Below are 24,190 nucleotides of genomic sequence, written 5' to 3' on the forward strand. Positions count from 1 at the left end.
TTCGGTTTCGTTTTCCAGTTTATGCTGTAGTTGCTGGAACTGTAAAATTATTGCTCGACAAATGATTTAACTCTGAAAGAGGATAACGCTTCCTCTTCGACAAGGTAGTGCAGTTTGTTCAAAGAGATAGAAAAAGCAAGGAGAGGAAAGGCAAGCAAGTCAACCAGACAAGCGTCCGATTTCCTACTGGGGATGGCAAACCCCAGTGTCCCTGTGTTGCAATGCAGTGCACTGCAATCTATCTAGTGTAGTGCTAATTTGGGGTGGTTGGTGCATGTAATGAACGGGTAAATAATGAGTTGTGTCATAACTTTTTATCAATGTTAGAACGCATATTTTACGAGGACTGATATCCATAAAAATACTTTTTCATTAATATTTTGATAGGGCATATTGTTATTTCAATATTGAAGCGAGACAATATGTGAAGTTTAGCCATTTGACAGAAATGTTGTCAGCGGCACCAGCCTCGCAAAATATACACCTGAATAGTGTCGCATAATGCACTGGTGTTCCACATATATGCACCAAAAAGCTTTTCTCGAAAAATAGAAAGGAGAACGTCATGCAAGCACTTTTCGAAGGAATATCTTAAAAACTTGATTCGCTCACCAAGTTCGCACTTACTGGGTGCATTTTGCGTACAGGCTGACTTGAATTTTGTAATTACCGCATGCTCTTTAAATTGAAAATGAAAGCTAGCCGATTGCAATAAGTACATATGAATTTCAATACTTTACGATAGATACACTTAACATGAATTGCCTTGAACACTGTATTACCGAATAAAGCGCCTTTATTATCGCCAATGCTCTGGGCATGTTATATATAGCCTTTGTCGAAGACGCATGCGCACACATGTGTGTACGCATACATATTTGTGCGTCACTTACACCCTTCTTGAGCATAAAGAAACACCCTTGGTGCCAATCGGAGGGTGCAAAAGATGTACGCACCCTATATATAGGGTGTAGTATTGTAAAATAATGACAAAAGGGTGTGAAAGGGTGTAAGCAAGGGTGTTAAAATCAAAATACACCCTTTTTACACCCTTTTGGGTGTAAAAACTTTTACTGTGTATGCATACATATTTGTGCGTCACTTACACCCTTCTTGAGCATAAAGAAACACCCTTGGTGCCAATCGGAGGGTGCAAAAGATGTACGCACCCTATATATAGGGTGTAGTATTGTAAAATAATGACAAGAGGGTGTGAAAGGGTGTAAGCAAGGGTGTTAAAATTAAAATACACCCTTTTTACACCATTTTGGGTGTAAAAACTTTAACTGTGTGGTGCTTAGCACCATCTGTGTGAGGAGGGAACACTTCCGGCGGAAGAAAATAATTTAACGTCATATCCGTGAAAAACAGAAGTGACGTCATTTTGTTCTCATAGGCGCGAAATTTGTTTTCGGAGGCCTGGCATTAGAGCTGTACATTCAAATGCCCCGCCATTCGACTTCATGGGCGTTCCGAGTTTTCAGCGCGAAAAGCGATGCCGGAAAAGATCAACCGTACGGGTGTCGAAATCGCATCGCTCCACAGAACATATACTTTCTTTGGAGACGACGAACGCTTTGGACGTAGATTGAGTAGAGTGCTCGTCCTTTCGTCGGACGCCAAGCCCGTCGGCCAGCGCTGTTGCACGAAAACAACTAAAGTAAACAAGTATCTGACGGTCGCAACTCACTACTTTTGACTGCATAGGTTAAGAAACAATAAAAGTACCCGCGTCACCTAATTCAGACAAACGTCGACATGCAAAACAACACAACAAGTGAGGGGGGCGTATTGTAACAGGTGAACTTTCCGAGCGCGCCTTTCCACGCACTCCAAGAGTTGCATGGCATTGCAACTGATAGCGGCGTCAACGCCCGCCGCTATCGATGGGCGCTCTCACGGTGGGCCCTGAAAAAAGCTATTTATTGATAATGATCTAGTAAAATACAGGTGTATCTTTTCTCGTCATGCGTATATAAAATGAATGAGGAATCTTATTTTCATTGAATGAATCTAACTGCGTCTCGCTTTAATTTAAAAACGCTTTTTTCTTTCCCAGTGTTTATTCCCTCCAAACTTAGTCGCGCTTCAATCGCTGCTCCCATAACCACCCTTGCTGATGTCGGTGGCAATTGGTTCTGAACCGCTTTTCGCCCGAAGCTTCGAGACCTATGTGGATCGACCTTGACTAACGCATTCGGAAACAGCCGTATCAGCCTTACTGGTTGCCTGAGAGTCGTTCACGGTCTTCAATGGCCTGTCAACCAATGATTCAATTTGACGTTGGACATACCCCTTATATGCAAGATGCACAATTTCACGCGTCTGCTCCTCGGGAACCCTAGTCATGGCAGTACGCCGTCACGTGTGGCACGTATAAGAAAAGCGTCTATATTTATATATTTGCTCATAGTACGCTGGGTGGTGGCGTGATCTTGATCATAAAACGTGCAACAACGCAGACGACGAAGGTGCTCTCCTATCACGGGATGCGCGCGGTGGTAAAATAATGAAGCAGCGAATGCGCTGCGCATGGGCAGTGTTTGGCGATTGTATAGGGAGGAGTCACCGATAGCCCAGTGCGACACGCGCTCCCGTGTTTACGCCAACAGTGCTCACGACTGTACACATCTCCTTTCCGTCTTTTGCCTGCTGAGGGCCCTAGACGTACTGAACAATACACGCATGGCAGGCGATGGTGCCACGATTATAAGCGTAGGTTCATCTCTACGCGAAATTATTGCGAGAAGGTATAGTGACAGCAGCTGTAACAAAAAACTGGGCTACGCTACACGTGTGCGCATGACAAGCGGTTAGCGTTTGAAAACTGTCACCGGAAAAAATACACTGCACACGTGCCAGCAAGCCATGGCGTCGACGCTTGCAGGATAATACCGACCTCAAATTGCAAGCAGTAAAGGTTATTGCGTCTCGGGAGCTTTTTGTACCGATATACATAACGCTACAAAATCTCCGGAAAGGAGTTATGAAAGGTTTCCATTGGGAATCATTGATAGCATTTGATTTTCATTCTGCAAGACTAAACATGGTATAAAGTAACACACCGTAAAGGTTCCGTGGTTAGCCTCCGTCCAGTCTTCTGTGTAACCTAATGCTTGTAGACCCCCCAACAAGGCCAGCAATAAATTTTGAAACAAGCACCACACTTACCTTTGTGTATCGTCGGCAGAAGACGGCATCACGTTGTCTCTGTTGCGACAAACCCAATGAAGTAGGTTTTCTAATGAAGCGCTCTTTGTCCAATCTCTTCGCACTGCATGTTCTTGGCTGTTTTTCAGGTTCATGTCGGGCTGGTACCATTTGTTTCCCTTCCACAATATATCAGAACGGAGGTACCTTTTGTTGTCGGGACCATTGATGTATTCGCGCTTTTCGCCTCGCACTGAGTAGCAGCCGATCTCATGAGGCACGTTAAAGGTGCAACTGCGGTCATTCTGAGACGAGGAATTGATGCTCACTTCCAATGACGCGATTTCCCCGCCATTCGGCATAAGGCAATTTTGCTCAGGAGGTGACTTCCACGACAAATCTGCACGATGACCGGACGCCATGTCCGCTAGCAGTCAAGTTAACCTATCTCTCCTGGCAAGAGCAAACAGTTACGGCAACTGACTGCTGGCTCTCTGCTTCTTCCATGTCTAGCAACATCGGTAAACGTATTCAGATGGCGCTGCAAGCAGCTCAAAGATCAAGGAATTTTAGAGTACATATGTGATTCTTTTTTTTTTCCTGCGCGCGAGAGCCACCGATTGGCTCATGCAGGTCACGTGAGGCAATTTCCCGTCCAGCGTGCTCTTGCAAATACCAAATGCATATCTGTACTACTATTGGGAAATTAAATGTGATACCAAGAAAAACTGAAGGTGCAGTGAGCGTCGTCGGCCAGTCATTCTTGTCCACGTGCGTGCGCACATGGTTTTCTCGCATAGTGCTGACATGAACGCCCTATCTGCCACCGGTATTGTGCGGCCCTTGCTTCCTAACGACGACGGTAAAAAATAAGGTGATGCAGGGGTTTTACGTGCCAAAACCATGATATGATTATGAGGCACGCTGTAGTGGTGGAATCTCGAATTATTTTGGCCACCGGGAGTTTTTAACGTACACGCACATTTTTTCGCATTTCGCCTCCCTGGAAACGGGGCCGCCGCTGCCGGTATAATAACCCGCGCCCTTTCCCTCCTCACAGAACCGCCAAAGCCACTATTTCACCAGAATGGGTGCGATGACCATGCTAGCCACCGTAACGGTACTAACAAGATGAAAATGGCGCAGCCGTACGTGACCGGCCTGCGCGGTCCAGCCACTTGGTGGCGGAGAGCTCAACCAGCCAAACACAGCGCTATTATTGCTGTAAATAAGTGTCATCATCATCATCAGCCTATATTTATGCCCACTGCAGGACGAAGGCGATCACGAATTACCCGTCTTGCGCTAGCTGATTCCATCTTGCGCCTGCAAATTTCTCAAATTCGTCACACCACCTCGTTTACTGCCGCCCTCGACTGCGCTTGCCTTCTCTTGGTATCTATTCTGTAACTCTAATCGTCCACCGGTTATCCATCCTACGCATTACATGGCCTGCCCAGCTCCATTTTCCCGCTCAATCTCAACTAGAATATCGGCTATCCCCGTTTGTTCTCTGATCCACACCGCTCTCTTCCTGTCTCTTAACGTTACTCCTAAGATTTTTCGTTCCATCGCTCTTTGTGCGGTCCTTAACTTGTTCTCGAGCTTCTTTGTTAACCTCCAAGTTTCTGCCCCATATGTTAGCACCGGTAGAATGCAATGATTGTACACTTTTCTTTTCAACGACAGTGGTAAACTTCTAATCAGGATTTGGCAATACCTACCCTATGCACTCCAACCCAATTTTATTCTTCTGTAAATTTCTTTCTCATGATCACGGTCCCCTGTAAGTAACGGACCTAGATCAACGTACTCATTTACAGACTCTAGAGGCTGACTGGCGAACCTGAATTCTTGTTCCATTGCCAAGCTTTTGAACATTATCTTTGTCTTCTGCATATTCATCTTGAACCCCAACTCTTACACTTTCTCGATTAATGTCCTCAATCATTTGTTGTAATCCGTCTCCATTGTTGCTGAATAGAACAATGTCATCTGCAAACCAATGGTTGCTCAGCTGTTCACCGTTGATCCTCACTCGTAAGCCTTCCCAGTCTGAGAGCTTGAATACTTCTTCTAAGCATGCAATGAATAGCATTGGATAGATGTGTCTCGTTGGCTTACCGCTTTCTTGATAGGTAACTTTCTAAATAGCCCGATATTTTTCCGTCGGTATCACCAATAGCATCACAGCGCACAGCGCCTTAGAGTGGACAGAATAGATCGAGTCGTGGTGCCTTTAATGTATTCTCGAATCCATAGGCACGGCACCACGCGTGCTTTCTGGAAAATAGAGCAGTTCTTTAAAGAAATACCTGACATACGCCAGATCTAAAGTAGAACCCAGCGAAAGCCACTTGGTACCTGGTCCAGCTTCTGTTTGCAAATCGATGGCTCTATTGCCAACTGGGGCTCGTTCGAAGGAATTCACCGATAACTTCTCTTATGGGAATAATTCCTGTAACTAGTGCGTCATTAAAACAGTGTCGCAATGGAGAAAGGAGCTGTCCACAAAGTGGCAAACTGGTCGAGTTGGGGTGGATTTATTTCTCGGAAAGCATCAAGGGACAATGACAACTGAAGACTGAAATTGTATTGAAAATAAAGATTGATTGATGAAAACCTTCTTTCTTCGTCGTCTAAGTCGTCTTTGTCCCATTGCGCGCAGTCTCGTGACAATATCCTTCGCGCAAAATACAATTTAATAGAAAGAAAAATTGATGATGATGTCAATCCCCTTCTTCTTCTGTCGTATTGGTCCCTTAAAACTTCTGAAACTACGAAATAAACTCTCATAAGGCAGATTGTGTGATAAAGTGATTGTATACGTACACTTTATCTCTAAGTACAAGCAAAAGAAATGAAAATGTCGCTCGCACCACCGACCACCTGTTTCGAGAGCGGCTGCTATGTTGCAGTTGAGAATTACGCGTATGGATGCGACGGAGACTTTTATGTAGCTGCGGCTTTAATATCAGAGTACTTGCGTTTTTTTTTTCGAATTACTTTCAAAGTGCTTTTGCGTTGAAAAGTGGTAAAACAATTTTGATTTCAGTAACGTGCAATTTCTGATTCAATAGGCTTTTCTATGTAAAATTGTTGCCAGTCACCTTAGCATACGCCAAAGAGGATTACGGCCGAAAGCCTGGGCACCCACGGGAAATTCAATAAATTACTTGACATTATTGTTCAAATGCGTTGTTACTTCCTATTACGTGTTTTCTGCCACTAAAGGCAGTGGTTTGAGTGCTTTAATTAACTCTATCTACAGACGGTAGGGTCAATTAGCGCACTCGAATCCGCGACCTTTCTTCGAGGCACCATGTTGGCACCAACATATGGTGGCACCACGGGGCATGGTGGCTCCATGAATCATTCGAATGCGTTGTTACTTCCTATCACTAGTTTTCTACCACCAAAGATGGTTCGACTCCCACCAAAGGTCGAGGGTTCGACTCACACCAAAGGTCTTGTGTTCTAGTGTCGTAATTAACTATATCCTAATTAACTGTGTCCTAATTAACTTCACCTTAAATAACGCTGAAGGCCGTGGTTTCACCTCACAACTAAAGTCAAGGCTTCGCATCCCATCAGAGGCCGTGGGTACGCATGCCTTAATGAACTTTATCTTAAGTAGCTGTGCCCCAATTAACTTTGCCCTAAGTAACACCAAAGGTCGTGGGTTCGAGTTCCTTCATTAGCTCTATCTTAATTAGGTTGGAGTTAAGGCACTCGAATCCACGATATTTGCTAGTGCCACCCTGGTGGGATCATTTCGCATGGTGGCACCATCAATTTTGGTGGCATTGAATTTTCTGCACGGTCAAATTTTCGGCCCATGAGCCATCTAAGGCTTTAGCGTTAATAAATTGCTCTACACCCCTCCAAGGGTACACGTCATGTGGAACCTAGAGGATGGGTGCCAAGGTAAGCAAATAGGTTTCTTATTCTGAGGCATTGTCCGCAACTGTCCGTGAATCACAGAAGCGCAACGGATGTGCTTGCAAGAAATTGAAGACACCTTGGTTAAGGAAATAATGGTGTTTCGATGACACATGCTTGAATTTGTCCAGTAATGTTTTTAAGGAGTACTGTTTTTGCGGAGCACTCGCTGTTGTCCGATTATTTATTCCTAGGCGAATGACAGAGATGATCCGACAGGAACCACGGCCGATTGCACGCGTCACACATTGCACAAAAGAGGCGACAACGACGCGCTTCTAGAAGTATTTAGCCGCCGCATTAGAATAAAGTCAGTGGCGTTGCGTATTGCGGCACCGATCGCTGAACTTGCTCATCTCGTCCAATCATTGCTGCCGTACATGATCCCCATGTTATGTTCCGCATAACTTGTGGAGCTCTTTAGTTATGTAGGCCCCTTAGCCTTGCCAACTCTTCTTCGCTGAGGATTCGTTTTGGCACCACTCCTCGCGCAACCGTTGCATACGGCGACAAACACCGAGGAGCCACCACATGCTAAGCAAGGCTAGGCATGCCAAACAGCGATGACTTTAGCCCTGCCTTCATCCCTTCCTCTCCTTTGTGACCCTGGCGTGACGTCAACGCTACTCGGGCTACTCGGAGACGTCGGCACAACGCTCATATTCAGGGAAACTACTAGCCAAAGGAGGTCCTCTTCACGTCTGTGCACTCCTCGTCGCTTGGTCAGATACAGCAACAGCTGTCACGGTATTAAGTGCTATTCGCTTTAAAAAAAACAAATGAGACCTCCTATAAAAGCGGAGGGCCTGTAATTGGGCTGTCGGAAGTTGTAGGTATCTGGTCGGGCCACGGAGAAAGAATCGTGGGTCGGGCTTCTGTCTACGCTTACGTGAATTTTATTTTACGAGAATTGAATGAAATCGCAATGGAATAGTTTTACTTTCTCGCGCCCAGGCGTGAATGTGTATTGGAATAGCAACACTATCTACCTAGCAGTAATGCTGGTGTCACTGGAATGCTGAATAAGATTGCTTCTAAATTTAACAGTCCCGTTGGGAGCAACATGGGTCTCAATTAACGTAATATAATTGAATGGAACGTTCATTTCGGAACAAATAAATATTCACGTTTCCATTCTGATTTGCAAAAGCGTATAGATTCAGTGCGGGATCTGCAATTCCTAGCTCAGACGCGTTGAATCTGTATAAAACAGTTGCTTATAAGAAAACCAGACAAGTATTTCCAACGAAGGGTAAAGTAGTGTTAGTGATATCAAAGCTATAGGGTCGATGTAAGGCTCGCAGAATTATGATAGCATAAATTGCAGTAAACGTTGGCCTAATTAATAACTAAACAAGCCTGGTGTCACCCACCTTAAAGTACACATGAACAGAGTTCAATCGATAGGCGCGAGCACCCGCGGTTACAACACCTCCGTAAAGATGAGCGGCCACAGCGAGGAGTGACCGTGCTTGTTGAGGAGCGAGCGCTCCGTGCTGCTGCTCCTTTGACCATTTCATGAATTCCCACCTCACCTCCAACTTTAGGCGCATGCGAAGACAGGATGCGTCACGCTTACAGGAGTAAGTTACAGGACCCTCGGCAATATTCATTAAGCCGTGACGTAGGCCAGACGTACGCACCATAGCACCGAAGGGGAACGTAAGCTCACAATTTATTTCGAAACATGATGCAATCTTGCGGTTTTCTCACAAAAAAAGGATATTGGAAACAATCAGTTTGATTCGTTTGACAAGCTAAATAGTTTCGATTGTCAGCAAAATAAAGCACCTTAAGGTTCTTCCTTCAAAAACGCCTCTCGTGCCCATCGTCGGCTTCTACGCTGGCCGTACGCCTGCATCAAAGCAACGGAATGAGTAGACTTGCTTGGGTGCCAATAGGCTTTCTTTTTGTACTTCGAAATATTGATAAAAAGTGCGCATTGTAGGCAGTGTTATCGCTATCTCATGAAACACAAATAACAGCTCGACACGCAGTAAAAAAAACTAAAAAAAAGACGCGTGACCTCTCAACAGGAAATTATAGTCATTACGGCAAATAACGGGAGACATGCTGCCACGATACGTGCGTAGATTACAACGCAAGTATTCGTAGCTCGTCCTCGAGTCCACAGCAGATCACGCGACCTCCATAAGAAAGGGCGCGGGCGCGGTGTGCGTCGTCGCTCACGTGGTAGGAAGGTGACATACGTATGACGATGATACAACCGCCACTTGCAGTTTCCTCGTGGTTCCTATCGCAACAAAATAGAAGAATCACGAAAACAGGGTAGTAAATGGTCAGTGAGGATATACGGGAGTTACAAAGAATGTTTCAAGTGGAAGTACAATTACATAGGCACACAATAGTCCTGCGAAACGAGAGTCATGTACAGAAAGAAAATCGCAGCCATTCCACTCGATCTGTGAATGTGGGCTGCCAGCGGAGCAGTTCTTCGGCAGTGCGCACTACACGCGACCTCCCAATACCAGCGCACGCTGCATACTAACTGCCTATTCGGTTCTTCGCCCAGGTGTGGATATACAGCAGGTGTCTTGTTAGGAACCACCTGTCACACCAAATGATCAATGCGCGCTACGGTGATTAGCGCTCCCTCGGCGCAGCCAAACCGAGCAGCTGGTTAAGTCAGGAGCTGTGGTAGCTGTCAAAACCGCATCACATTCACGCTTCGCGACGTCTCGAACGTTATCGATCACCATCAAATGGTTCTGGAACCACGGTCTGTCGCATACTGCACAATTGAATCCGAAATATATGTCCAGAAAGTCCCTCTGAAAGTTCGCATACGTCCCTTGTGCTCGTCCTATTTACTGGCAGCGTACCTACGTCGCTTCGCTGCATTCTTAGCTTCGTGGCACCTGTCTTCCTGTCAAGCCCGCCGCTTATGGGCAGCCTCGTAGGCACGGTGTCCACGCCCGTTTCCTAGCTTTTCCCTTGCTACACCCGATGTTGGCACATGCCTTACTGGTTTGCTTTGCCTCATAGAGGACGCGGGAGTTTTCAGGCACGGAGATTGAAAAAAGTTGCAGTGGCTTAGCTCGGCTATGCCAGGATATACTAGCGTTAGCAAAGGTTCAGCTGATTATTCTTAGCTTTCCTGCTTGCCTAGATTGTCAAGGATTAGCTTGATTGTCATGCTTACTGCTGCTCCAATGACACACACGCGGTATACGTATTATGTGGCACATGTATTCATTCCTCCTACGCTCAGCCGCTAATTGCCAGGCAATTACTTCGGGATCCGATGAGTCAAGCTTCTCCGTTCTTCTGCGCTGTTGAGCAGCATTTGCGCTCTCCTTCTCCATGGCTATACCACACTGGCAAACGCCAGTCAGAAGCGCAGCGGCTCCAGCGCAGTGTCGACGGCGACTGCACAGCGAGCGAGCGCGCGCCGGCGCCAGTGCGTCTACCACGGCTACCACGTCACTCCTCTGGAATGTGCAGACCGGCGACGGTGAGTCGCGCGCGGCGGCGGCGGAGTGCGAGAGAGGTGCCGGCTCCGGTGGTGCGCAAGCCGTGTGAAATCACTGATCCTTGCGCATGCGCAGCACGGCTCTTGATGTGCCACGCGAAACGGGCTTGGTTAGGCCAGTGTAGCTAACGCTACAAAACAGTGTCAGCCCTTCCACTTGGGTGGAGATGGAAGACCAGCGAAGCTGCACTATGGTGGGAAGTATGTATTTCCAATTATGACTATTATGATGTGATGGTGTAATTGGTAATCTGAACGTTTACAAAATGAGAAATATATATGATCCGGAGGTTTTTATTTATTTAGTGACCACAGGGACCGTGGCCTTATTCTCTCGTTTTTCAACGCCTTTTTCATCGTCGCTCGGCCGCCGCCGCCTCGCTAGCCCTTACGAGGTTATGGTCGCTACGGTACACCGCCATAGGCACCCTGCAATGCAGTTTGAAGAACAGGGTGCGCCATCTGGCGACCCCAGCAAGAAGCTTGAAGGCGTTCGCGCGCATGGGCCTTTCTTCGCTGCCATTGCTCAACGCGGGTACAGCGTGGTCTTTTTGAGCTTTTGCCTTTCGCGTCCGAAATACCTGCGCCTGTTTTCTCTAGTTTAAGATCCGATGGCGTCATCAGAACCGTGTGGTCGCACCCCTGTGAAGAAGAAAAGTGGGCGCAGGTACTGCTCTGTCAAAGACTGCCACAGTCGCGAAGGGACACCAGGCGTGAGGCTGTACAGTTTTCCGTCAAAGCCTTGGGAGAAGTCACGAAGGCAAAAATGGATTATCGCCGTGCGACGAGTCAAGTAAGTGAATTCATATTTGTAAACAGAAATCGCTGCACGTTACCAAAGCAGCCAAGGACGACGTTCATTTTTCAGTTAGCAGCAATCGGGTAACAGTGAACCGGTAGTTTTTACGAGGCGGTCGCGTAATGTCACAGTTTATTGTTTGATCAATGTTTCGCGGTTTGTAGGTTGATAATATTCTTGCATACTTTTGGTTTAAAATTACGGAAATCGTTCTGACGAAATAAATGACATGCAATACGATATTTGGAACTAGTTTGCGACGCACTGTTCTCTCCCGACTTGTGGCATTTGTTTTTTGAGAATGACGATGAAACTACTCGTAGCCGTGTTCATTGCAAGGAATGAGAAACTTCATGTTCACCGGAAGCCGCCCTCCGTTATGGTCGTGTTTTATTTTATTTCGATGTTACATAATCTTCGCGGCGTTGTCGTGGTTGACGCCGGCGGACAAGAAACGCCAAGGGTCCTGTGCTATCATGAGCGTTTCCTGTCCGCTGACCACATTGCGCTGTTCATTAATGTTATTTATTCCTGGAATAAGGGACCCTACCACCTCGACTGCCAAGTCACTTCTTCAAATAAAGGTTCATTCATTCATTCATTCATTCATGTTGTATTAGTGCATAATCTACTGCACATTAAAAATGACGAAAATTTGTTGCGGCGCTCAAGCAGGGGAGAAAACAGTGTGTATTAAGTGTGTGTGAGGTTAGTAATACTTAGACAAATAATTTTTAAAGTGCAGCGTGTTGTCCAGCTGTTTTAATCATGAACCTTTCATTGATTGACACTGCTACACCTGTTGCATCAGATGGATGGTAATTACTCATGTTTTACTCATTTCAGTTTTGAGGACTCCTCTAGCTGGCAGCCTAATCGAGATTCGAGGGTGTGTTCCAAACATTTTGTGAATGGCGAGAAAAGCACAATTGAAAGCCACCCAGGTTATGTACCAACAATATTCCCGACCGTGTACAAGAAGAGGTCCACTTCATCTACTGCTCAGCTGGCTAGATTTAATAGGTAAGCTTCTCTCTGATGTGCTACTTGGGCTTGTTTGCATCAAAAGCTGGGACTCTTCAATATGTTACATCTTTTCCCGTTTAGCTTTGCCATGATGCAGTTGTCTCTACAAGTAAATGTGAATGCATGCATGTAGATGTGCCCAAAACAAAATCCTTGTGTGTTTACAAAAAGCAGTGACATCCAAGCTTCTGTTAAATGTGCAGGTGGAAGCAGCGGCACTCTGGGTCATCTGCATCACTGGCTACTCCTGCATCAGCTGATTCCCCTGGACCAGCTTCTCCCTACACAGCTGAGACAGGAGCCATTGGTACCAGCAGCCTTACCACAGTTGATCTAGCAACTAGTACAGACCTGTTGTACGAGCGGAGCTCGACAGAGGGCTTGGATCTACTGTCCACTGTCGCTGCTGAGCTTTGCACTGCAGTAAAATCTGTGGTAAGCTCCTGAAAATTTCGGAAACTGAAGTTGAATGCCTGAAATTGTACAGCTAAATATGTTCTTCGCTCTTATACCATGCTCAGTTACGCCTCCCTGTGTAGCATAGGCAGCAAGTTAGCAGTGTTGTACTCTTATTGCTCATTCCCTTCTCATTTTTTCAGTGCAGCACTTGATGCACAATATGTGACAGCATTTTTCTGGATCGGCTAGTTTGAAATGTTTGTTTATCATCGATAAAGTTTTGTGTTATGACTGATAAAAATGAGGCTGCCACTGTAACCCAACATGGATGTATTTATTCTTTCTTACTGCAATTTCACGCAGGAAACACAGACTGAAGAAAGAAGCGTGTCAAGCAAGAATTTCTCGGTGTTCATGTGCTTCATTAGTGAGTCAGGGACATCAACTCAAGTGACACATCTTGAGACATGCGACAACAGTGTGCAACACAAGCCAGAGGTCAGTAGCAGGCATAGTGGCTCTGACCACAGAACCAGCTACTTCTCCGGCTACGACAGCATCGCTAAATCTGCAAATGCATTGCAAGACCTGTGCAGTGTCAGCAAAGAAGTGTTTGCAATGCTTCTGAGCATGATTCCACCTTCAGAACGAAAATGTGACGTCACTGCTGAGAATAGGCTTCTTTTGTTTCTTTTGAAGTTAAAGCTTGGAATCAGCTACTCATCACTGGCTATTCTCTTCTCGGTAAGCGAAACGTCGGCATCAAGGCATTTCAAGAGTGTTCTCAAAACGCTCGCGGTGGCCACTAAACAATGGATTTTTCGCCCCCCACCAAGAGTGATTCAGGCCACAATGCCAGACAGCTTTAAGATGCATTATCCTAGCTGCACTATGATTATTGACTGCACAGAAATACGTACAGAGCAGCCACCAACTGTGCAACAAGAACGAGTCTTGTACTCAAATTACAAAGGCGCATATACGCTGAAGTTTTTAGTGGCTGTAACACCAGGAGGAATGATTTGTTTTTGTTCAAAAGCCTATGGTGGTAGACTGTCTGATGCCCACATTACAGTTGATTCTGGTTTCCTCGATCTTGTTCAACCTGGGGATACAGTTCTTGCCGATAAGGGATTTCCAGGCATCCAGACAGTTTTAGGAAACCAGAATGCTGTTCTTGTTATGCCTCCATTTCTCCATGCCTCTCAGTTTACGCCAGAGGAGGTTAGGGACACTTACAATATCGCTCAAGTGCGGATACATGTCGAACGAATGATTCAGAGGATTAGAATATATAATGTCTTGAACAACAAAGTACCAACTGAGCTTATCCCATGCATGACGGATGTCTTTCATGTCTGCTGTGTGCTAGCAAACCTCCAGCTCCCAATAATTAAGCGCAAAGAACAACAACAGTCATTTGTCGTGTCTGCATCATGAACAATCGACTTTGCCTCACTCTGGATTACACAAAATGAAATGAATGAATGATGGGGGAGCATCAGTGCGCTAGGCACCATTTCGATAATAGGACTTGTCTTCGTCTAGGCTGGCCGGGGGTTTCGACAAGTGCTCTTGCCGAAACATTAGCTAGTGGACTGAGGCCTTCATAGCTTTCTTATTTTGCTCTGTGTTGCCAAGGATCTCATCTGCCATGGATACTCACTTTGCATTATTTGTTTGAGCTATTTGCATTTTATTGTTTCGAAATTGGACGTGGTCATTGAGAAACACCGTAATGGTGGGCTCCGGATTAGTTCTTATTTCATTGCGGTTCTTTACAGTGCACTGATATCGCAGAGCACACAGGCATTGACCAATTTTTGCACACTGTTGGTGCCATTTCCATGCAGCTTAGGTCATCTATGATGTTCCATTAACAAACTTCTGTCTCGTGTTGCATTGTGTCACTTACTTGAGCTTGAAATAGGTGAACCGAGCATGTTCTGGAGCGTTGAAAATAGATGTGTGATGCTGTACAGTGGAAAAAGAGCCTGTTTTTGTTTTTTGTGTGTATAAACTTAAGGGACTGGGTTGAGCTGTTTGATGTAGAGAAGAAAAAAAGGTACTGTACTGGGAACATTTGCGAGTTCTGCGTAGTCACCTGCCTTTACTTGTCAGTGAATTTTGTGTACATGTGACTTACTCTTATGTTTTCCACTTTTATATTATGCAATCCTGTTTTGCATGATATTTTTGGTATTTGATGTCATTGCCATTAGGCACTTACGTTTTGAAGTCTGTCCTATTGCCTCCGAATGCGATTGCATTTCAACCTGCTTTGGATGCGCTAGCTTTAGTTCAGAATAATAACTGTTCCAGCAAGCAGCAGCTTATTGTTTAGCTTCATCGTCGTCATCATCATCAGTCTATTTTTATGTCCACTGCAGGACGAAGGCCCTGTGACCTCCAATTACCCCTGTTTTGCGCTAGCTGATTCCAACTTGTGCCTACAAATTTGATGACTTCATCAGGAAATTTGTTTAGCTTAATATTTGCGAAAAGCATGCCCTTCTAGTGCAGCTTCTCAAATGCTGCATTAACTTGCCAACTTATGTTTCTAGTGTGACTGCTTTCAGTGTTGTGCACACATGAAGCAGCAGAACTAGTGAACAAATGACATGTTAACTCTTAATTTTTTTTTCTAAGATTGTCAATACCATATACCACTATGTACCTTTAGGATATAGGCATTTTCTTCGGTTGTGCAATAAAAGTGAGAAATGTGAAATGCTTTTTTTTTTCATTGTGTTTTGCGCACGAAGTATAGTAGTACAAACAAATCTCAGTGAGCACATGCTTTATTTCGCTGCAGCTGCAGCAGGCAGAAGGTAAGTAAAATAAAATCTTTCAAGGGCTGGGATGCTCTCGTAAAGAAAGGTATCATCCCTACTGACTTCAATAATGACATTTTTCCTGCTGGAATATACAAAAAAGTAGCACTTTTGTACATTCAACAAGTACAGTAATATCTGTACTTGAGTGAAATATCTGTGCGTTGTCTTCAGTCTTCGGTTGCTGCCTGTTCCCTGGATGTAGTCTAGGATGCTCTCTCCCGAGCTGTCGAACATGTCTGCTTCTTTACACTTGTGGGGACACTTGATTTCCAAAAGGCATGTTTCCCCAGACAGGCAGAACATGCCATCAGGGCTGCCACACAGCCAAGGCTGATCCGGGTGTATGAGCAAACCCATCTGAAAAAGTTACAATTACCTCACTGCCAGGCACTACAAGCACTCAGTGATTGTCGTAGCTTGTCACAGGCATCCATAATGACCAATAATGCTAGTCTGTACAGTATCCCCTCCACAGTTTAGTGCAAGTTTCATCATATTAAAACATCTGTCCCCATGTTGAAGTTTATGCCGCCCAAAAGGGTAGTGCTTTAGTTTTTTTTTTTTTTTTTTGGCTTTGAAGGTTTTGTCTCTCTCAAGTGTTCATTGTAGAGCACTGAACACCAGACTAAAGTTTGATCTCACCTCCACAACTTCAACACCTAGTTGACGCTCAAACTCCATTCGAGCCAGGGGTTCTGTACGGAGTCCTGTTGTTGAAGAAATAAAAAAAATAGCTTTAAACTTGGCATTGTACAATTAGAATACACATCACTAAAACAAGAATGAAAGAGGTCGACAACCATTTGCAACTACATGTACATGGTTTCTGTTCTGTGATTGTTTTTAAGTGCTGTGTATTCCACTAGAAAAACCTTGTACTTTATACACACCATAGGCCGTGGCCTCTGTAGAAAATGGCCTTGAGTTCAGGATGGCCCTGGCAACCTCCTCAGGGCTCCGTCGGGCATGGAGTATTGTGTGGCTAGTGGTACTGCTTATGCGAAACTTCTTTTCTTTGTGCCACCTAAATTAGAGTTAACATACCCAATATCAGAAGAATGAAGAGTACATGTAAAGAGCAACAATGTCCTCTGTCACTGATGTTTCCATACCTTAGACAGCTTGACTGGCCCATGGGGGCCACACATAGGTCTGACAGTGACTCACAGACAATATTTGTCTGATAAAACTCCTTCTGCTCTTGCGTCATGAGTTGTACGTAATCCTTTGCTGCTACACTTAGCTTCGGGTAGGTGCCTGATATCTGCAGCACATGCAAGGCGTTGCAAGGTGCTGGAAGCAGCTGGATAATTTTTTCGAGCTGTGAAACCCGCCTGGCTTCTTGTTCTGCTTCAATGCTGATTAAGTCTGCCTCACTCCTCGCCATCTCTTGCAGTGCTTCCGTAAATGGCGATACAATGCCCGGGAAGTGCTTCAATGCATAAAATGGGGACAGCTCTGCAGGCTGTTTGTTTCCTACAAAGGGGCTCTTGTAGTCTGGGAGCAAGAATGACAAAATTCATTGCATATTAAGCAATAGCTAATCAGTGTGCTTAGCACAGAACCACATAAAAAAGTGACAGCTATGAAGGTGATAGCCTGAGAAAAGATGCATTAACAGAGCACTATAGTGATAAGGATGACATGAGATAACAGATGTTTCATGCAATCAGTGCTGTAGTCAAAATTAGCAGCACACGTACTATAAGGTACGTTAACAGCGCAAGGCCACCAGAGGGGACAGAAGAGAGAAGAGAAGGCTGACGTACGTACTATGCACATACTATGCAACAGCAATACAACCACATGCATCGTACTTCCAAACAATTCTTCAATGCTGGCCTTATCATTTAGCTGCGGCTTCCCTCGTGGCTTTCCCCATGCCTGTGGTGCACTTGTGCAGGACGCATGATCAAATTCATTCAAATAGAAAGCAACTGCAGCACAGTGCTTGCAGTTACCCAGGCTGCCGTAGCGGCACGTGCATTTGCCACTTTCGATTGTGCGGGGCTCAGTCAGCTGCGAATCGGAATCAGAAGAACAGGCAGCTGAATCATAATGCGAGACCAAATAAAAACAAAGAAAAGTGAAGTCGGGGCCGTAACAAGCATTGAACGCCGGAAACAGTCGGCTAATGCATTTCTCGAGCCTTGTTATATCGCACATGCACAAAAGCATACTTAGGCGACATCGTTTTGTTTACTTACTTTGAGGTCCACTTGGTATACGTGCTTGCTTTGCTCCGACAGACATTTTGCAGAAATCTCAGACCCGTCAACCTCCCGGACACCGAACACATGGTTATTGTCCAGCAAGCGGCGTCCTTTCCGCAGTAGCGATGGCCGAAAATACTCGTCGAGGCCGTGGACCGGCTTGAAACCGCAATGCAGAACCCGCGACATCGCGGGTAACTTGCGTCTCTCTCCGGGTGCTGCCGAGTGAAAACGTTCGCGAGCAAATGCAGTTGCGGTGCAACGTTGATAACAGTTCAAATGTCGCAAGCACAGTCGGAAGCAACCACGGAAAGTAGGGCTCGAAGGGCGCTGACACACGGTGGCAAAGTTTCGTTTCCCGGTGGAGCGCCTGCGTGATTGGGGACGCCTCCGTTGGTGGCGCGGATAGCAGCGCGCTGGTGGCGCCGCCCGACGATTGTAGGTTCCCTATAGGGTGTACGGCAAAGGTTGGCACGTTCTTCATAAGCACGTCACCAACGCCGCGCGCGTTCGGTGCGAACGCGGGCAAAACGCCGCCGCCGTCAACAGTTGTTTGTGTGACCGCACACAATCACTGTCAAAACGCTGGCTAGGTGACGGAACGCCTAAACGCCGTTGTCGACACTGTTAGCGGAGAGGCGGGCGAGAGCCCAGAGAAAGTCGGCGGCAGAGGCCGGCAGGGCTGAGCTCATGCACCGCAGTGGGAGAGCGGGCACGCACACCCCCCTCTTAGGATGCCTAGATGCCCTCCTCGCCCACCACTCCCTTTCCACTGGGAAGTCGCGTTTGCTCTCCGCCGTATGTTCACTCCCCGTGAAAGCGCGCGTCTCTCCCCTCGCGCGCTTTCACTTGCACATAAGTCGCGTTTGCTCTCCGGCGTGCGATCGCTCCCCATGAAGGCGCGCGTCCCACGCCCTCGCGCGCTTTCGCTCGCATACGGCCAATGAGAGATTTTTAGATACGAAGCAGCTTATGGTCGGGGCTATGTGGCTCCCTCCATAAGCAGCTTATGGTCGGAGCTATGTCGCTCCCTCCATTACATTCTAGCCACTGTACCTCCATCCCTCCATCTGCCGTGCGGCGTCCACACCCGCACTGCGCATGCGCATCCTCCTCCTCTCCTCTCCCTGTATGTATATGTATAGTATATTTACGCCAAGCTCCGGCTTCCGGAAGCCGAACCGTAAGCCGGAAGCCGGCTTCTGCTTCCGGTTCCGCTTCCGTTTCCACTGCCGGTTCCGCTTCCCGTTCCACTACCGGTTCCGGAAGCCGGCTTCCGGAGAACGCTTCCGGCGTTTTGCCCGAATGATCCCCCGGTGCTTCGCTCACTCATCATCATTCACTTCGTCCTCTCATTCCTGTCGCAACGCGAAGTGCCACGGATAGCGCCAGCGTCAACGCCAGTGTCAGCGCCGTGGACAGCGCCGCGGAAAAGAGGGCTCGAGCCGCTGCCATGAAACGGCAGCGGCGACAGGCCGATCTGAAAACTAATGGGAACTTCAGTCGACCCCATGGCTGCTTCGCATACTACTCAGGGTTCCACTACGGGAAGATGGTGGATTTTTTTCTGTTACCGGACGTAACCATCGGCACAAGGCAAATATTATTTCTACGTGGACTGTTAAAATATGATGCCAGAAACCTCTGAACGCTTGTTTCGTGCCAAGAAAAGACTTACTTTAAGAGTAAATTGTGTCTGAAGCGTCCGCGTACACAATTCAAATCGCGCGACCGAGCGAGGAGTGGTGACGTCATGGCCACATCGTAACGTTGTGCCGCCCGTGTGTAAAACGGCGCCCGCAGACGGCGCTACGGCTTTTTTTTTTCTATTTTTTTGCGGAAAGCGCGAACGCGCGGTGAGAAAAAGAGCCAAGACGGAGCCGACGGCAGTGCGAAAACTACAGTGGCTAGTACGAAAACGGAATATGGTGGCTAGCCACCAAAGCGGAAGGTAAAGCGCACGCCGAATTGTCAACACGGTGTTCGTCGACGCTCGTCGCAATGGACCAACTAGTTGACGACCCTGACAACGACGCATTGGTTTGCGATGCTGGGCTCGATTTTAGTGATTTAAGCTCCGATGAGCGTGACATGCTTCTGAGGGTTCGCGCTGCCGGCGTCGTTGCCTACAACGACGGCGGCCTCGACACCGGCTTTTCCGAGCGCGAAAACAGCGAGGACCCCTGCAATGCGACGTCGGGCAACGAAGCTGGTCAACGTCTGGACGTGCCGTCATGACTCTCAAGCTGCTAGCAAATTCAAATGCAAGTTTAGCGAGCCAGCAACACCAGCACAGTCATGGAGGAAGGAAAAGATTTTCCTCCATGAGCGCAACATTACGCGATAACGGAACTTCTGAAACTCGAAAGTGAGCGCGGCGCAGAGTCGAGCGAAAACGAAACCTTTTGACTGCCCGCGTCGTTATCAAGTGTAACGCCCAAGAGGTATTTGTTTTCTAAGAATCTAATAGAAGTAGACAAGTAGCATTTTCTTCCGTCTTATAATCCAACGAAACAATCTTTTTAATACGAGTGGTTGAGTACTAGTGACATATTTTTTCTGAGTGCCTTCGTCATCGGGTAAATACCGGAATATCCCTGGTTGATCTCTTATCGTGTCCTACGTTTACCTCAATTTCTCGATTACTAAAGCTCTGTTCGCGATTATATTGACGCCTTAGACGTTATAAAGCATTGCTCTATCACTTTAGCTTGACTTATTATTTCACTTTAGTGTCCCTTTAACAACCTCACTGTAAAATCTATGAGAGGGTAGAGTCGCGGTAAAACTAGTTAATAAACAGCAGTTTAGCCGGGAGGCGAATGCGTTGATAACGACAGCGAAGTATTAAGCATATAAACGTAGTTTAGTAGTCTGATAGGTTATGTAGAATTTAATAACTATTTCATTAATGTCTAAACAGGCATGGTGCTAGGCACGCACAGTAATGCATGAAAGTAAAGATGAGCTCGCATCAGATAACACCGAACACACGACGCATTAACCGCGTATGCATATGGCCACGTCGGCATGCACGGCCGGATCGAAGGAGACGCGCACTCGCGTCCTCTGTCAGACAGGCCGTTGAGCAGTGTGGCCTGGATCACATGGCAACCTGGTTGAGGTACGCTAGACGACAGCACACATTAAGCCACCGTCCTCCTCCGCTCGCCCACGCTTGCATGCCCCAGTAGCCTCACAAACCAGGTGAACACGAACATGGGGTGCTTGGGCCGCTAATTTTACTTTCACTTGTCGTTTATTCGGGACACGATGGCATCGAGGACGCCGCAAACGCACATGGAGTGTCCGTATAATTGATATCAGAATGTACACGAACAGATTCAATTACGTATTAAATAAACTATTGGTATTGCTCGTTTCAAGTGTCGGTACCACAGAACATCGTTCAATGCACTTGAAATACATCGCGGGAACGTTACGCGACGCACGTTACAGTTTTTATGGCGTTGTAAACTAAAAGTTCTGTGTTCGTTGAAACCTTTCGTAAATTATATTCATGAAGTGGCTATAGAACGGTTACGCTACAACTCTTCGAATTTTGCATTTTCGAAGCACTTTATTCAGCACCTCAACGATTGCATTCTTTCGGATGAATTATGGAAACCGTGTGATGCGTCTGAACGCCCGAAACTGCTTAGGTTATGATCTTGCGCACGTCCATAGTACGCTTTGCGCAAACAATGCTAACCAGTTGTTATGGGCAAATAAATGTGATTTCTCTCTATTTCTCTGACAGCGCTGACAACTCCATTGCGATTGTTTGTGAGTTCTTCAAACATTTATTTTTACCATACTCCAAAGCCACATGCTATTTTTCAACACAACGGAATTCAAGAGGTTATTTTTCTTTGTCTTGGCAGAGATCCTTATCGTAGATTGTAACACCATTGCCGCAGATGTCCGCATAGTGCTCAAGGCAATTAGCTGGTATGTCATCTCGGAACTCCCCTTTCAACCATAGTGTGCATTCTGAAAACAGAGAGTGTGGCAAATTTTAACGCATAATTAGAAAAGCAACACTTAAGGGGTATTAACAAGATATTTATGTAGATCTTTGTAAGGGATCATTACAGAAGATTAGGGGCCGATTCACCAAAAAAGGCTTGCCATATAAGAAATGCCGCAAAGAAAAGCCGCTTGGTATAGTCTCGGGAAATAAAAAAGGCATGATTTGTCATCAGAAGCTTTGAAAAGACATCACCATTCAAACACAAGCAAACCTCCCAAAAATTATTCCCCTAACCTTTCTAAGGGAAACTCTTTCTAGTAAATTCACAGCAAATTTGGCTTACTGTGATAAGCATACAACTAGAACAATTCACTGACCATAACAATACACCTTAATGCGAATTTTTAGCGCACCTGTTTCGATATATTGTGGCAAATAATTTGATGCTGAACGACAGGGTCATCTCGGCCGCGGCATTCAACCTCTGCTCAGGTAGCTCGTTTAGTAGCAGCGGCAGCCGAAGCATTTCCACCGGTTGCATCGCTCATTGTTCAGAAAAAAATAGCGTGAACATGAGAACGGGTGGCTTGCGCGGAGCGCATTCTCTAGCGGCGGCGGCGGCGCGGCCGAAGTAGCGCCTTCGCAGTGGGTCCGAAGCGCATGCTAGTGCTTTGTTTCCATATATGGTATTGATGGACGCGCTCGCCGCATGCCGGGTCGCCGCTGTTGAGCACGTCTCGCGCGGCACTCCGACTTCCTCCTCATCCTCTCTCCATACTCGCCTTCTCCGCTTTCCTCGTCATGCCTCCGCTGCACCCTCCTCCACCACTTTCGTCCTCGCGCTCTCTTCGCTATCGCCGTCTTTCATCCCCCGCTGCGCTCTGCGTTCGCTCTTTTATCATTCGCTTAGCTCGTTCGCTCGGTTACGCCGAGGTAGGCCAACGCTCAACGCAGAAACGGACGCTCTAAAACGAGACACAATGGTGAAGATTCTATGGACAGTATTTTTTAACAACAGTATTTTTTTTAGTTTCTGGCAGAAATTATTTTCGAATAAGAGAATGTGCGTAACTAGCTCGGTCATTTTTTTCATGTCATCTTTTTCGCAGTACGTTGCTTGCAGCATGTCGTTGTATTGTATTCTTTGTGCTCGCATTTTCATGCACTGTTGCATACCTTGCACAGTTGTCTTATTTCCATCACGTAGTCTCTCCTTGAGCGATAATTATGCTCCAGCACTTGGCCATGCAGATTAAGTTGTCATATGTTTTCTGACAAACGTGATGGTAGTGCTCGACGCCTAAAATTGGGCTCAGACAAAACATGAGACATCTACACGGGGCTGTCAAATCATAATTTTTATGCTTGCATAACTGTTGTTTCGTGTATTTTATCTCCTATTATTGTGGCACCGCACGCGTTGTTTCAAATTACCTAAACGCAATTTGAAACATGTGCTATCAGCACGTGTGTGTGGATCCTTTTTATAATTTTTCACCCAGCTCTGTGGTTTGCAATACTTGGAAATTATGCACATGAACGAAATCAAGTACTACATGTGCTCTCGTTTAGTGTTCGCTCTAAATTATCGCAAGGGAAAGAACAGAGGAAGTTGTTGCGGCACTATGCGATTGTTGATTTCTCATGTGAGTGCAATATATGTTGCAAAGGTAGTTTTTTAGTAAGTGCAAATAACGTAGTTCGAAGCCCTGTTGGCTTCGAACTGAATCTTTTACTGCATACAGTTTTCTAGAATTACTAGAGGGAACTCTGGCCATCAGAATGGTGGGTAGTACATGGATTTGCCTGATATTCGTTCTTGGGGCTTCAGACGTTCTTGTGGCTTCGTTTATTGCGCTTTATCTAGGCCTAAAATGGCCAAAGTTTCAACGCAATTTCTAAATTTTTTAATGCAGAATGTAATAACACTATGCTAGCTCGTAAAATTACAGGTAATATAAATTGGTTACCCTAGGTCCATGCGTTCGTGTCGTAATGGTTTCAATATCGCACTTCTGTGCTGGAGGCGCAATGTTCGAATCCTCCCGCAGGATAATTTTAATAATGTTTATTTAAATATTTTATCGCAGAATTTTCTTAAACCACCACTTTGCGAAGTCGCGAAGCTATTTAAAGCCAGAAGGAGAAGTATGGGCGAATAAAAGGAAAGTTTAAAAGGTATGATTCGCCATCTTCACTCACGCAACAACAATATTTCAACATTGGAGGCCCGTCGAAAAGTTGCTCGCTTAGCCTTTTTACACTAAACTGTTTCAAGAAAGGTAAATGTTAATTTGCCTGATTGGTGTTAAGCCAGCAGCTAGAACGAAAACAAGGCGATTTCACCGACACTTGCTA

General features: G+C 46.1%; 4 protein-coding genes across 5 annotated transcripts in view; 2 read left to right on the forward strand and 2 right to left on the reverse strand.

Moving 5' to 3' along the window:
• Window positions 1–3,665, reverse strand: part of LOC125947385 (decapping and exoribonuclease protein-like) — a 67,337-nt gene extending 63,672 nt beyond the window's left edge. For both annotated transcript variants that reach the window (XM_049672027.1, XM_049672026.1), the window contains exon 1: window positions 3,172–3,665. In XM_049672027.1, the coding sequence (XP_049527984.1) occupies window positions 3,172–3,572 (401 nt within the window). In that variant the 5' untranslated portion in view covers window positions 3,573–3,665. The remainder of the gene's footprint in view (window positions 1–3,171) is intronic.
• A 7,343-nt stretch (window positions 3,666–11,008) lies between these two features.
• LOC119461720 (peroxynitrite isomerase THAP4-like) lies at window positions 11,009–13,022 on the forward strand. Its single transcript, XM_037723086.2, has 3 exons — window positions 11,009–11,378; window positions 12,231–12,407; window positions 12,614–13,022. The coding sequence occupies exons 1-3, from the start codon at window positions 11,197–11,199 to the stop codon at window positions 12,855–12,857; spliced, it is 603 nt and encodes a 200-aa protein (XP_037579014.2). The 5' UTR covers window positions 11,009–11,196; the 3' UTR covers window positions 12,858–13,022.
• Window positions 13,023–13,211: 189 nt separating this feature from the next.
• LOC125947387 (uncharacterized) lies at window positions 13,212–15,540 on the forward strand. Its single transcript, XM_049672034.1, has one exon. The coding sequence runs from the start codon at window positions 13,224–13,226 to the stop codon at window positions 14,247–14,249; it is 1,026 nt and encodes a 341-aa protein (XP_049527991.1). The 5' UTR covers window positions 13,212–13,223; the 3' UTR covers window positions 14,250–15,540.
• A 70-nt stretch (window positions 15,541–15,610) lies between these two features.
• LOC125947729 (uncharacterized) lies at window positions 15,611–18,303 on the reverse strand. Its single transcript, XM_049672985.1, has 4 exons — window positions 17,854–18,303; window positions 16,537–16,670; window positions 16,289–16,353; window positions 15,611–16,003 (listed from the first exon to the last, which is right to left on the reverse strand). Exons 1-4 carry the CDS (start codon window positions 17,943–17,945, stop codon window positions 15,611–15,613), a joined length of 684 nt encoding a protein of 227 aa, XP_049528942.1. The 5' UTR covers window positions 17,946–18,303.
• Window positions 18,304–24,190: the final 5,887 nt, after the last annotated feature.

The sequence above is a fragment of the Dermacentor silvarum genome, chromosome 8, assembly GCF_013339745.2.
Source record: "Dermacentor silvarum isolate Dsil-2018 chromosome 8, BIME_Dsil_1.4, whole genome shotgun sequence".
Lineage (NCBI taxonomy): Eukaryota > Metazoa > Arthropoda > Arachnida > Ixodida > Ixodidae > Dermacentor > Dermacentor silvarum.

Coding starts and splice junctions, on each gene's coding strand:
- LOC125947729 (XM_049672985.1), bottom strand. CDS start 17,945: ATGTGTTCGGTGTCCGGGAGGTTGACGGGTCTGAGATTTCTGCAAAAT. Junction 16,671..17,853: donor TATACCAAGTGGACCTCAAA/GTAAGTAAACAA, acceptor ACTCTAATTTAG/GTGGCACAAAGAAAAGAAGT. Junction 16,354..16,536: donor TACAGAGGCCACGGCCTATG/GTGTGTATAAAG, acceptor CTTCAACAACAG/GACTCCGTACAGAACCCCTG.
- LOC125947387 (XM_049672034.1), top strand. CDS start 13,224: ATGTGCTTCATTAGTGAGTCAGGGACATCAACTCAAGTGACACATCTT.
- LOC119461720 (XM_037723086.2), top strand. CDS start 11,197: ATGGCGTCATCAGAACCGTGTGGTCGCACCCCTGTGAAGAAGAAAAGT. Junction 11,379..12,230: donor ATCGCCGTGCGACGAGTCAA/GTAAGTGAATTC, acceptor TACTCATTTCAG/TTTTGAGGACTCCTCTAGCT. Junction 12,408..12,613: donor CAGCTGGCTAGATTTAATAG/GTAAGCTTCTCT, acceptor TTAAATGTGCAG/GTGGAAGCAGCGGCACTCTG.